Below are 14,895 nucleotides of genomic sequence, written 5' to 3' on the forward strand. Positions count from 1 at the left end.
CGGTCTTGGTGAGCTCCTGTCATACATTTTTAATTTTAGGAAAATTCCTAACTTTAGATGAGACTGAAAATACTAAAAAAAAAAAAAATGTTTACTACAATGTTGAATAAATAAAATGTAGAAACTTTACGTACTAATAACAATAGTTTTACCACTTGAGGTGATTTTAAAAGTAGATATTATGAAATAAAAAAAGATAGTAGAATAATTACTAACGTCAAAGAATGAAGATTTCCCTTTAATATTTATTTAATAACAAAGACTTGAATTTATTATTTGAAAAATATTTACGTAAAATATATTAATATACTTGTAATATATTAAAATACATATTAAAGAATAATATAGAAGATATTTAAGTGTATTTAAAAATACATTATTTATCATCAATCTGCCGTACGAAACAAAATCCCTTTGCCCTGGAGGAAGTGCAACAAACCCATCACAACACAGTACCGTAATAATTCATTCAGATGAATCCTTCTCATCCATCTTTCATTTCTTCAAGCAACAAACTCTGGCAACTGTTGTTCGACCTTTGCGTCCAAGCCTAACAAAGCTAGTCACTACACCGTGCACAAAGGTCTGCTGCTGAAAATTGATTAGCACCGATCGCTAGCGTTCCTTGATTTCGAAGTTGAAGATGGACTTGTCGGACAATTACCTACAGGAGCGCAATTCCATGCGTTGTTACGTCAATGTTATGAGCGCCACGCCGGTCGAGTATGAATAATGCAATTTTGATTCGCCAGCCGGTCGGCGAAGGAAATTAAATTAACTCGTATCCAGGGAGCCTGGAAGCGTGGCAGCCTACTAAAAGATGCTGTCCCTTCGCGTGAAGAATTTTGAAAGCGGTTTAAAGTCGAAGGAGCATGGATTGTCTGCGAAATTGCCAAGGGAATATTCGCGGGAATGAGAGAGAAGGAATAGCAGAGAGAAAGCAAGGATGAAAATATAAAACCCGTTCGTTACACACGAAGCTTGTTCGTTTGCCTCGTTTGTTAATGTTACAAGGTTTTGCGTATTTGCTTTTTTTTTTGCTTTGCAGTTTGCTATAGACGTGCAAATGCTTTCGACAAAATTAATTTCGATTTTCACTCGTTTATTTGTACTCGTGTAAATATTAAAGCTATTAGATGATACTAAAATTAGTCATAAAATATTTGGATATTTTTTGAAACATTGTCCCAAATTTTTAAATTTTCTTTTTGTTTAAATTATGAACAAGTACAGTTTTATAAGAAATCATAAATATATAAATTAAATCCCAATTTACATTTTTTCAAAGCTTTCAAATATATAATTAATATAACGTTCATTAAATATTAACCTTTAATAAAAATTGACAAACATTTGCACGCGTGAAGCTCGAAAAATGTAATCAAACTACTCGAAGAGATATCAAATATCAATTAACATCTCTGTAATCTCTCGATGATATAACGCTGTATCTACAAATTCTGTATATTTGCATACAGAATAACTTAATATGTTACATGAAGAGTCTTTGTAACTATTAATACTATATACCTTATGTTTCCTTGAAAATGTGCAGTGTTATACAAGAGACGAAAGGCTTTGAAAGTTCATCTGATGAAAGCATGATAGGGTTGGTCCAACAATATGGCGGATCAACGATCATGCGTGTAACCGTGTTACTTTTATAATTACTGCAAGCCGTCCCACCTGGCCGAGCGTGCGGCACACGCAGGTTAATGAGCCCCTGTTCTCAGCTCGGTGACGTTTCTAATGCGCTTCCGAGATACCTTGCACGCCCACGTGTCTCCAATCCCACGTAAGTACGTGGGTACACGCACCTATCCGGTGTTCCATAAGTAACATTTTTTCCCTTTTGCTCTTTCACTTTCACGAGGTGAATAAATTCAATGGAAAAAGTTTGTGTCATTGACCAAACTGCATACTTTTATATCGTTGATGTAATCTTAGGAATATATGTAACATGTTAAAAGTACTTATATTATATGTACATGTTAAAAGTACTTGACATCGCCAATTTAACATTTTCCATAGATATCTTTTAGATTTATTTCGATATCATAGCATCGTGAATTCTGTAGGAATTTGATTAATTTTTGGTAGAGTCTACGGATAAAAATCTGTTCCCATGGTTGTTGTTATGCTGCATCGAATTAAGATTAAAAATGCAAGTCAATTCAAAATTATATGTAATGAAGCTAACATATTTACAAATCCACTTGTTTACGTAAAAGATACTTTAGCCATTTTTATTTAAGAAAAGCTTGAGTCCTTTTTAATTCGAATCTTTTTACTATTTATATAGGAATTGTTTTTAATTAATTAATTGTTTTTAATATACGTATTTTATATAGAAGAATATTGTTAAAAAGACTAAATAGAAGTATCAATGCTTTTAAACAGTTATCTGTTGTGATCTCTTTGAATACTTTGAGAAGTATATACTTAAAACGTGTCGCAGAAAATAAGCGATGATGAGTATACTCGTCAAACACAGAGTATGTGTGGCTGTTACAACACAAGATTACATTGTAATGAAATGACTGTTTTATTTTTTAATTTTATTACTGAGAGGGCTCGTCATAACACAAAATATTATCATTTCTTCATGACGAGTATGCTCGTCAAAAACAGCTATCTGGTTAATGTTAATAAAAATATATATCAATGATCGGTATGAACAGTATTCTGATGTTAACGCTTTGTTTTCATCAAAAAAGGAAAGGAAAGAAATTTCACAGACGTTGCACTAGGTAAACAAGGGTGAAAGCGGCCTATATCAAATCTATAGCTAATTTGCTTATTTAAACGGCTACATGACTACATGATTCATATCTATGAATAATTCCATAATTAGCATAGTTTCACGAAGTGCAGAAGTTCAAATATTCAAAGAAAGTTTATTGTCCGTATTTGGACCGTGAAGGGTTCCACGGTGGAATGTTTTATGGCATAAGTTTCCCCTCAAGGAAAGATATCGTTAACACTTAGGTTTCCTGACACTTTCCTCGCAAAGATTTTTCCCCAACGAAGATTTCCGTGTTTCACTTATTGACGTATGTGAAAGGATACCTGAATATATTAATCTTACACGGTTGGGGATCAGGATATCTTGCGATGGTGTGTACTTTTATCAGAAATTGAACAGATAGTGACTTCTTTTTCTTGGATTTGTATACTAAGGAGAATTTATAAGCTTGAATCAAGCTTACGAGCTGTAATTTCAGCTTTATTTCGAGTTATAAATTAACTGGTAATTCGTGAAAGTAGAATTTACGAAGTATTTGATATTGACTGTTGGAGTAACAGTACAAGTAAGTTTATTATAACAGTTTTCATAGACAAGGTTTTGTTAAAATAAGTAAGCTGAAATGATTATATATAACTGTATATACAGTATATTACACATATCAATTGATAACTGTGTCTGCTACAAGCAGCCTTAAAAAGAAAATCGATGATTTATATATAGTATCGGATTAGAATACAGCACGGATTTGAGTACAGAACAACACATTTGAAACCAAACATAAAATTACAAAAGCAGAGATTTTTCCCTCCGTCAAACTTTCACATCTGCAACTATTTTAATTTTTAAACTGAAAAATATAACTCTTGTACTGCGACGATGCTAGAAGCTTCTCCAAACAATTACTTCAATTTTGTGAATTCAAAAATAACTCTTCGATAAAGACAATGGTAGAAAATGAAATCTTCAAGTTCAGAAAAGTTATGTATATTTCCAGACGGCACGCATATACATTGCATTAGTAGCAGTAAGCAATGTTCATGAATGATTAATTACTGTAAAAAAAATGGGAAACTAGGAAAACGTTTGGAACACCCCGTAGGTGATAGGTCGTAGCAGTTGCGCCGCGTTCGAGGTATCGCGTTAGAAAGGTGCGTGGCTGCAGCCAAGAGATGTCACAAGGTAAACCGCATGCATAACTTGGATATAGGGAATTATTGTACGTATGTAACTAACTATCTCTCGAAGATCGAAGCACACCGGCATCATTCGACTTGGAACGTTCTATCGTCCTTGGGAAAAATCCGCTCTTGCGAACGTATCTTTTCTTCCCTCGCGTTTCGTTCTTTCTACTTGGCTCGTTTTACTTTTGTATTTGTACCTGGAGCATTTCGAGTTTTAAATTGCTTTGTTCTTTCGAAAAAAGCCTAATATAAATTACTGTTATTAGATAATAGTAACGAGTTAAAATAAATTGTTCAGGAAGCTTTCCTGTTAGATTTATTCAGAATTTAGTTGAAGTACTTTTATATCTTCTTTGCACATTTATAAATAAATGGTTCAATACTTGTAAATGTAGCATAATTATCGATACGCATATAACTAGGAATTTCTAATTACCTATGCAATTTCGTACTTTTATAAATATAATAATAGTAACAGAATCTAAATACAGTTCCGCTGTTCGTGCTAAATATTATAACGAGCTTTTTACCTTGGACCTTGAAATTTTCCATTACGACACGTTACAAACATCCAAGGAGGATCTTCAGATTGCAAAGAACCAAAATGACTACCAGAACAAAGAATCTCCATAACCATAAACATTTCCCCAAGAATGCTTCTCTCGAAAATCCTGAAAATCTATTTAAAGCTGGGCTTTTAAGATCGAACGTTTTTACTCGTCGGGTGAAAACAAGGTCCACTCGATATGTACTTTAATTTTCGAGTGTCGAGGGTCAAGCGGCTTTGGCTTGCGGTATCGGTTGCCGCGCGAATGTTGACCACCCGTGAATCCTCGCATTTTATTTATGCTTTTCGAGCGGTTTGCTGCCGTCTGGTAAAGGCCCGGCAACAAGGAGAAAACGAAAAGAGAATAAAAGGAACAAGAGGACGTGGAAGAGGAGAGTGCACGATTACAATTTATAGGAGCGACGAGCGGGAGAAGCTTCGTCTCTCTCGGTTATTCCGCACGTCTGCTTTTTATTTATGCCGATGTAGCGACGCGAGTCATGCGATCGCCGACCGATAATAATTTTTCATTACACGAGGTCGATCGAGCGAAGCACTGTGTTGTGAAACGCGAGAGACCCCGAGTTCGCTGTCAACTGTTTTTCTTTGTCCGATATTACCCCTATGAAACGTTGAAAGCTCTCATTTATGAGAAAATTCTATTAGATTTCCGCGATTTTAATTTGGGACATTGATCTGCTACGATTGTTCGTTTGTTAGATATAAATTTTTATTTTGCTTTCGTATATAAGTTAAAGTTCGATTAAGTAATTGGTCAGCAAGTAGGATGTGGTCTTTATTATTACTAATTATTATTAGTGATACACATTGAATTTTTCATCGAGATTCTTCAAAATTTTAAATAGACACAGATTTATAGAGTAATTTTTGTATAATATCGTTAACACAGGCTATGGACAAATATAAAAAAAACGATCTTCAAAGGTAAATAAATAAATCCTTAATGCACACAAAACGAGTCCACAACGTATACAAACAAACCCAAAGTACGAGTCATTCATATAAACACGATATTATACGACACTTCATGAAAGAAGATAAACGAAGAAATACTTGTAATGAAATCGATTCGGCTGATGTAATTATAGGTGCGAAATCTTCTTTCTTAAATTTTGATATTATCGTCCTTATTTTCTTTATGTCACTTAACAAGCACTTTCTTTTTTTTTTAATTAAAGGAATGTTTTATTCAGAGGTTGCAGTTGTCAGCCACAGCTTGCAACTTACCTAAACAAGCAACTCTTAGGCCAATGACCAGCAGTAGCCGCTTCCCATTAACGCAAACGAGGAAACATGGACAAGTCTAATTGAGCTGCATGTATTCCTTTAAATTACTCGAAACACCCTAGAAATTGAAATTATACTGTCCAAGTATTCGACCAACCGACCATCTCACCAAACCACACAGCACCATAAAAAGAACCATTGCGTGAAATCCTAAAGTGAATGAATTTGGTCCAACAGGGATGCTCCTTAACGATGGTAGTTACGCACGGTCCCGTGACCCCTTAATAGAAATTTATGTCAACATTCGTCTGGTCTTAATCGTCGTTCAGTTTAATCAATTGGCGGCGAATCATTTTGTCGAGCTGAACGCGAGTATACGCTCGATTAACCAACGAACTGTCCATTGAGACTAGAAGCTATCGTCTTTTTGACGCTCTGGTTCGATATAACGTGAACGAACTCGATAATTTCCACATTTCCATCGACGATCGCGTGATCGCGAGCAAGCTCGATTCTAAAGATTATACGTTACGCGAGCTATAGTGAATTATTTAGGAGCTAAGAAATATTTATAGATCTCGGGTGAACGAAGAGGGGATTTTCCTGCTTCCAAGAATGTTCTTTAGAAAATCTCATCGACATCGGAATCTTATCAATTTATATATTTGCCATTTTGTTTGGCTTTACTTGATTTTGTTCGCTTGGATACGATTATTATTACATTGTAGATTTTTATGCATATATAAGCTGTGAAATTTAAAGCTGCACAGAATATATGTAATATGGAAAAATATATAAAATATCCAATGTGAAGTGTTTAACTGCTATAATATTTAGCGTTAAAAATAAATATCTGCTTAAATTCTATTTCTTCAATCGTCTTTATAAAGATGTAAATTTTCATAAAAGTCTACAGTGTAATTATTATAATTCTTAGAAACGAGGGTGACAAGTTTATTCGTGTTTTATAAACGTTTAGAAAGTTTCCTTTTTGAGACAAATATTTGTTATTTAATATCAGCAATCTCATACTTACGTAGATACGTAAATTTTCTTCTCTCTACGGGGTTACGAAACTGGATGCTTATTTCTTACTGAAATACATTATTTCTCTTTTCGACGATCAATATAAAATGCGGATAGTTCGACGTTAATTTCAGAAATATTCTATTATATGAGATTGTCATTACCAGGACTTACACCAATTGACATTTTCCGATTATGAATAAAGTTAAAGATCTTCATTCTACTTAAATAGAGTGCAATATATTTAAAGACACGATTTATTCTGAATATTCTAATCAATCAGGTTACCTAGCCAGTGTACATATAATGCAAAAACTCTTCGATTACGCCATTCAATGGAAAATTATTTCAATTAACGTAGCTCATTTGCATTAACATAGTATTAGAAATGAATACGATATCCGTAATCCACACGTTGTTACGATAAATTGCTCGCAAGTTATACTAACGAGACTCGATTCTACGAGCGATATTGTAAACGAAGAAGAAGCTGCTTGTTCTTCTATGAATAGAAGATCCATAGAAGTCTCAATCTTCAACTTCCGATGATCTACTTCTCCTTTCACTTTGATTTATGCTTCATTCATCGCTTCCTATCGGGCTAGTTAATGGTCAGAAAAGACATTTCGATATTATCTTCCAACCGACTTCACTTTACTTCCACTTAATTGCTACTCTATAGTCCTCAACGCAAATGAACACAAGATCCTAGGATTACGCGTTACGCCGATGAACCACCTGAGAGCAACAGAAGATTCTGAGATACAATCAACGCTACGGATGAGACAATTTTTCATTTTCTTCTATTCTAACATCTTCCAATAGAACATTCCTCTGATAAAATATGGTAGAATATTCCTCTAATATAACTTGTGATTAAATTGCGGATGTTCATGAATTTATGATGCAGATACATATCTATTGGAATCCATATAATGTTCCAAAATATATGCAGCCACTTTCGAATGTATTCGAATACTTCTAGGAATCTACGATAAGTGTTGAAATATTTTCGTGAGCCACTGTATATAAAGAATTCATTGTAATATTTAATAGGTGAAGCATATCATATATTTAGATTTCATTCCTATAATTATGTTTACAAAAAGATAAAATTGCATAAATATATCCAGAGTGTTGTTCTTATGATTTATGAAAAACGATGCACTTTTGAACCTTTCTGTATCTTGTTTTCAATTATCCAGCTGAAAGTATAACAACATAACCGACTGTTATTTTAATCGCATGTGATTAACGCGCTTGGCTCTCGCTTTTTATTTCTTTACTTACATTTATCTAAAAATTGAAACGTAGCGATTACATTTGTAAGTTAATTATACACCGTGTGTTTGCATCTACATAAAAGATAGAGAGTAATTTATGGGATAATTGAAAAGAGAGTGATTCTTGGTATAAAAATAAGGAAATTTTATCACAGTCTGAAATAAATAGTAGAAATGCAAAAACACTCTACTGGTTCGCAGTATATCGTTTGCCAATATAAATGATAACCTCGAGCCAAACCTTGTAAGTCCGCGAAAGCCTTGATAATTACCACGTTCAGAAGGAAGTAATTAGCGTTTCGGTGTTTGACTCTTCCGGAATATTAATTCCGCCTGTGGCGGACGAATTTTACGAAATAAGTTCATTCAGGCGCGAAAATAACATACATGGAAAGCGTCAATTAATCTTCAATATCGATGCTTGACGTGTAAGCAAATCAAAACGAATCATCACCCAAGCTCTCCAAATTCCGAATCCCACACCACTCAGCCTTCATTCATTCGTTCCTTGCCAACACGATCCAACGATCCATCAAAGCTTTCAATCTCACAAATCAACCATCCAAGATTATAAAATCTCGTGTAACCCACGTTTCCTCGTGAAGCAAGATCTCGACAGCGTATCTTTACTTGTAAGGAGCTCGTAGACGAACGAATTCTGTCGGTATCCAGGTGTGTCCCTATCGATCGTGTTTTACGCATTCCTTGAAAGTTACGGTTATAGTTGATGCATGTCCCGACGAACTGGCATTTTGACAAATGAAACACCCGAAGAACGAACTGCATGCAAAACTACTTTCGCAAGAAGCTATTGAATATTTACTTATGATAAGTAAATATCTATTTGTTAGTTCAGACAATCAATGATATAAAAATCAAATTATCTTTATATAAAAATGTTCGATATATATTGATCTATATTTCGACGTACTACTCGTCAGAACGTCAATTCGACGGAAATTTTATCTACTGTAGCTTAATTTTGGCAGAGCAGTTCTAGAGCAGAGTTCCATTGGATTGCTCGAGATAAATCGCGAAATCCGCGACTCGCGAAGGAAACGCGCGAAGAAAATTAACGGACGGTCGTCGTGTGATTGTTCAACCCCCACCATTCGCTATGGCGAAGAAGAAACGAGACAAAGACAGGCTGATTGTCATTCAAACGGCACAAGCGACCGGTGACTGCCCTTGGCCACACGGAAAGGCGACGCTTCGCAAACGAAACGCTTTAATGCCTGAAAGAGGAGACATAATTGTCGGCTCCGCTTCTCCTGGTGTCGTTAAACTCGTTAAGCTACTGTCGAGGGTCAATAATCCAACATACTCTGGCGTCTAACTGGCATTCTTGTTTGTTCTATTTTCGAGAAGATTATCTCATTTTTCTCATCATATATCTTTTTTCTTTTTTGTCGTTAAAGGTCAAAATTGTAAGAAGTTCTTCTTAAAATTCTTTTCTCTGGCAATTTACATGCTTGAATCCTATCTTTTAATATTGTATCGATTAATTTTTAACGATTTCTTTAAGATTTCGCCATTATTGTCTCTTCTTTCATATAGATCGTACAATTTTATAAAGTTCGAAGAAATCAAATGGACTAAACCATGGGTTTTTCCTGTTCCTCTTATTCCTTTTCTTTCTTATCTCGGTCTGTATAAAAGACGGTTCTTTATCATTTTTTTGAGATTTGAAGTTGGCTGGTTGATTGATGGTGTTTGACTAGAGAGGAAAATAGAGAGAAGCTGCCTTTTCTCACCTTTTTTATGTGACATGTGCGAGATTTAGTGATCGTTAAATGTTTGGTACCTAGTTTATGGTTTAGATCGAATAAAGAAAATGATTTCGTTTTACGACAGGGAAATTTCGTTTCATGTATTGTGAATATACATGTGTTTATTTTATCCTTAACTTTCCCTGTAGACTGTAAACAAAAAGACAAATTTTTTAATAGTATTCAGTCTATCCATATGGAAAAGGAATAAAGAGAAATTTAGAAAAAATATGCATTCAAACAAAATCTCATTTTGTATATGTCAATGTAAACAAATAATAAAAATGCAAAGAAAAATCTAATCTTTCTTCTTACAAGATCTTAATCACGACTTATGATGAGATTTTTAAATTATTACCCCTCTTTGAAAATCTATCTACTTTTAGCTCGGTTTAGTATGCTTGTACTTTATTTTTATCTTTGCATCTTTGATTTCAACATTTCTTCCACATTTTTAACTTCAAATGGAGCAAGTCAGCTGAACATTTTATTTTCGTAGACGTCAAACGCAAAGACTCCTAAATATTTTACCGGGAGCAATAATAATTCATGAGAGGGTAGTTTCTTTCTGCATTGGTGGATAACCTAGATTTTCTTTGAAAAAGTTTTCAATGATTTCACTGAGTAATATCCCAAGACACAACGAGTTCGCGTGCGTATATTGTATTACGATCACGGGAACGTAATCGCCGACGTGATTCTCGTTGTCGACAACGTCCACCGGTGGAATTTATTGCAGCCACCCTGTTACCCCACTTTCCCTCGAGAAACTCGGTGATTGTAAAATACTGCAACGAAAACGCGGCTTTCTTTGTCCCAGCCTGGATAAATAAATTTGAAAGTTGGGAATGCATCGGTGTGAAAAAACGTGATATTTTTTCTTGGCATCTCTAACGTGATAATGGAAAAGTTTTGACCCCGCTAGAACAGTTCAACGGTATAAATTATGGTCGTTATCATCGTTAAAAAATGTATTTCGACGCGAAATTTCCCTTTTTATCAATTCTATAGCTAAAATTAAAAAATATAATATAACTTGTTATCTGTATTTTGTTCAGTTTTTACATATATTTAAATATATGTATCTAGGTATCTTGAGAAGTTATTAAGTCTTTTAAGAACTCGTTAAATTTTAGGAAAATGTAGATATGCGAAGTAAAATATCTTTTTCTTATCTCAATGCTTTATTTATCATTTATAAGATTCTATTAAAAGCTATCATATTCGACCCATAAAACTTTTGTCTTTGTGTTTATAAAATTAATCTCTGTGTTTATTAATAACATAAAAACATATTTTATATTACCAAATAGCAAAGCTTATAACATTTTCTCGTGTCGTTATGTTTTATTCATATTTGTATCAAATGTTTATTTTATAAAACGATATATGACGATTATTATATAATACTTTATGGCTATATTTACTTATAAAACTTTATGGTTCTTTGTTTCAGAAATTATTGTCATTCTTTCACCCCAAATCAACACGAGTGGACAAGTCGGACAACAACAATACGACCAACTCCACGACTAACAACATTCATAACAACATGCCGATACACGAACCTATCAATGCCACATCTCACGACGTATATCGTACGTACAATTACGCATTTGCATAAAATTGAACTGGTGCTATATCACTTAACCACAGGGTGCCTGCAAGGGAGTAATAAACGATTCTCGAACGCTATTCTCTGTTGTTCTTGCCAATATCAAAATGATACTCTGTGTATTGTATCGATAAAGTCAACCGAGTGTGCACGTGAATATATGGGGTTACGTGATTTACGCGAATTAATACCTTTTCTTTTTTCTTTTGAGAACCTTGACATCGTTTTTAATGACGTTTATATTCGTGCAGTTTTCAAGGAATACATTTTCACGTTCACTTTCAGGCACCCTAAATTGTAACAGTTATAAAAGAAAATTATATTCGAGGAAGAAAGCGATAAGAAACGATTAGATCGTGTTCTAAGAAATTTCATTTGCCTGTTTCTACGAGCTGAAAGTGATTTTAAAATTTTCATTTAATATAAACTGTTCACGGTAGCGAACATAAAAGATACAAGTTCATGTTTTACATTTTTTTCACTTATAATTTTGATTTCGATTTCGATAAATAACTTGCACTGACTTCGTCAATAATTTTAAATTCAACAAGCATCGTCACGCTCTAGAATCACAAACATTTCAATGGAATACTCACTTGTGCTAATCTGTTCGTAATATTAATTTATCCCGAAGAAATAAAACACGATAAGAGAATTATAAACAAAAATTTGTTAATATCAAATTACATTTGTTTTATATTTCATGCTATACCTTATATATTGTCATGATCTATATATTATTTAAAAAAAAAAAAAAACAGCTGGGAGATTGCCAATGACAGCTGCGGAAGCTCTCAAGTTTTATGGTTCGAGGCTCACCGAGTTCGAGCGCGCCGAAATCGAAAAATACTCGGAGATTTGGTATCTCGGACTGTCAGCCACGAAAATTCGTGGCGAAGAAGGCGCAGCCCAGAATGGTGGATACGACGACGAAAATGGTAGTTACAACAAGGTCTTCCACGATCATATCTCGTATAGGTGAGTTTTTCCTTTTTATTTTATTTATCTTTCGCCATTGCCTCTTTTTCTAAGAAACTTTCATTTTAATAGCTTAACATTCGAATGAACGTTTTATTCGCGCGTCGATTTTACGGTTTCCTATTATCCACGCGTTTCGACCGCGGTTAAGAGCAATAAACGATTTAATAGGTTGCGCATTCTATTCGTCGATTAAACCGAGAAATAAAACGTAATTGTCGTGATTTTTATATTCCTAAAGCAGCTTTTTCATCTTTCTCTCGTTTTATTCGCCTAATAAACGATGCTCTATTTTTACCTATAATCGTTTCTCACGGAAAATTTTTCTTCCGATTAATCAGATTACTCGAATTTTCCATCGTAGCTCGTTCACATCGGATAGAAATTAAGGAAATAAATGTTTGTGTAAATAAATCTTCTACTTAATCTTTGTGTACGTTCAAGGTTACACAATCAGCTTTATGTTATAAATTGCAAGATAATACTTCAAAGCGAAGAGAAAAGCTTAAGACGATGCAACTGAAACGGTAAATATCGCCTTCCAAGTCATGTTCGTAGCACGCAATCGCGTCCACGTTTCTTTTGCCCTGTTGTTACTTAAATCAGAAGTAGAGTATCGAGGAGCAATCATTCTACGCGAAACGAGATACGCTGCTTGAAAGAAACAAGCTTACAGGCTTCGATCATTTTGTAAACAGAACAAACGCACTATCTATCGTGGAAACGTCCTATGAAAACTGAATCTTCGATTCTTCGATCTAAAGTACGTTTCAATGTATTTCTTTATAACGTGGAAATTGGATATTTGCGACATTTACGAGACGGTATTACACTCGTCATCAAAACTTTCTCAAAAGAACTAGCTGCAACTCTTACAGAATACCTTTTATAAATTAACACGATTTACAAAAAAATCTCAATTTTGATAACTGTAGAAAAATCAGGCCTATAAGTTACGTCTTTTTTTATTTGATACGTCAGACATAACATGACGTAATATTTTAATAAAAAGAGTGAGAGTTCTTGCAAATTGAAATCTCTATAACCGATGGATTCTTTATATACAATAATAAAAATTGTGATCGACTACAAATCTTCAATTTAATAATAAAAGAACACATTAGAAGGTATGAGTACATCGAAATACATAACTTCTAAATTACAACGATTAAAATCATTTTTAGTAATTTCAATAGTATTATTATCAGTGTCTTGCTCAATGACAAAACGACTCTTCGAAACTTTTCATACTCTCCAAATCGAAATATAGAAAAGAACCTACCTTGCGATATGATTTAAAAAGCAGTTGCGATCATACAAATATAACCATAAATAGTACGACATGAAGATACCAAAGGTATAATAAGAAACAAAATGCAGAAAAATATTCCAAAAATCATAAATTTATATTCTAAAAAAATGTTCGTAGCACTAAAAACTTGTCATTTTCTGTACAGATACGAGATATTGGAGGTGATCGGGAAAGGAAGCTTCGGACAAGTAATCAGAGCATTGGATCACAAGACGGGACAGTACATCGCCATCAAGATCATCAGGTGAGCGAACGTCTTAACGATCCCTGATGTCTCTTCGATGAATCAGTTTATTTTACCATACAGATTCACGTTTACGATCATGGCTCGTTTTTATCGTTGCTCATCCTCCGTTTCCTTTCACGCGTACCTATCCGGTTTTGTTCGATCCTAAAGCGACACATCATACAACGTACTTCTTTACAGGAACAAAAAGAGATTCCATCATCAGGCGCTCGTCGAAGTGGAGATCTTGGAACACCTCAGGAAGAAGGATTTGGAGGCGAACGCGTCGCACAATGTGATACACATGCTAGAATACTTCTACTTTAGGAACCATTTGTGCATCACCTTTGAGTTAATGAGGTACGAAGTATGCTTCGTCTTCGTTTTAGTTTTTCCTTTAATCTTCGCTCTCCTCTTTTGGGGAAACATGCACTTGATAGCGTTCCAACAATAGAAGTGTACCGATGACTAAAGTGAAAAACTTGTACCAAAGAAAGCACACTGAAATGAAAAGGTATATGAAAAGGTACATATATAACATAGGGAGAGAAACAAGATTTTGTCCATATATTTTGCAAACAAATCTTTCGAATCTCTGAAAATGCACCGTTATGACTGTGGAAAATTTCTTGTAGAAAATTACTCACATAGATCGTGTTTCTTCTTACAGTTTGAATTTGTACGAGCTAATCAAAAAGAATAACTATAAGGGATTTAGCCTGAGCCTAATACGACGATTCGCCAACTCGTTAGTTAGCTGTTTGAGACTGCTGTATCGAGAGAAGATCATTCATTGCGATTTGAAACCCGTAAGTATACCATGTTTGATCTCAAATTACGATCTCATTCATAGAATTCAAAAGCTAAACTTTTTAACTATTGTAAAAAAATAAAAAATCGAGTTCCACAGTTTTCCTTTTTTTTTTTCCCCCTAGAATTAAAACCTCGTTAGAGTTTCTAT

General features: G+C 34.2%; 1 protein-coding gene across 3 annotated transcripts in view; it reads left to right on the forward strand.

Moving 5' to 3' along the window:
- The window catches only part of LOC100643889 (probable serine/threonine-protein kinase dyrk2), a 263,981-nt gene that overhangs the window by 240,958 nt on the left and 8,128 nt on the right, over positions 1–14,895 (forward strand). For all 3 annotated transcript variants that reach the window (XM_012309528.3, XM_012309525.3, XM_012309527.3), the window contains 5 exons: positions 11,260–11,401; positions 12,180–12,396; positions 13,854–13,952; positions 14,136–14,294; positions 14,605–14,743. In XM_012309528.3, coding sequence (XP_012164918.2) covers positions 11,260–11,401; positions 12,180–12,396; positions 13,854–13,952; positions 14,136–14,294; positions 14,605–14,743 — 756 coding nt within the window. The remainder of the gene's footprint in view (positions 1–11,259; positions 11,402–12,179; positions 12,397–13,853; positions 13,953–14,135; positions 14,295–14,604; positions 14,744–14,895) is intronic.

Source organism: Bombus terrestris, chromosome 6, assembly GCF_910591885.1.
Source record: "Bombus terrestris chromosome 6, iyBomTerr1.2, whole genome shotgun sequence".
In the NCBI taxonomy this organism is placed as follows: Eukaryota; Metazoa; Arthropoda; class Insecta; order Hymenoptera; family Apidae; genus Bombus; species Bombus terrestris.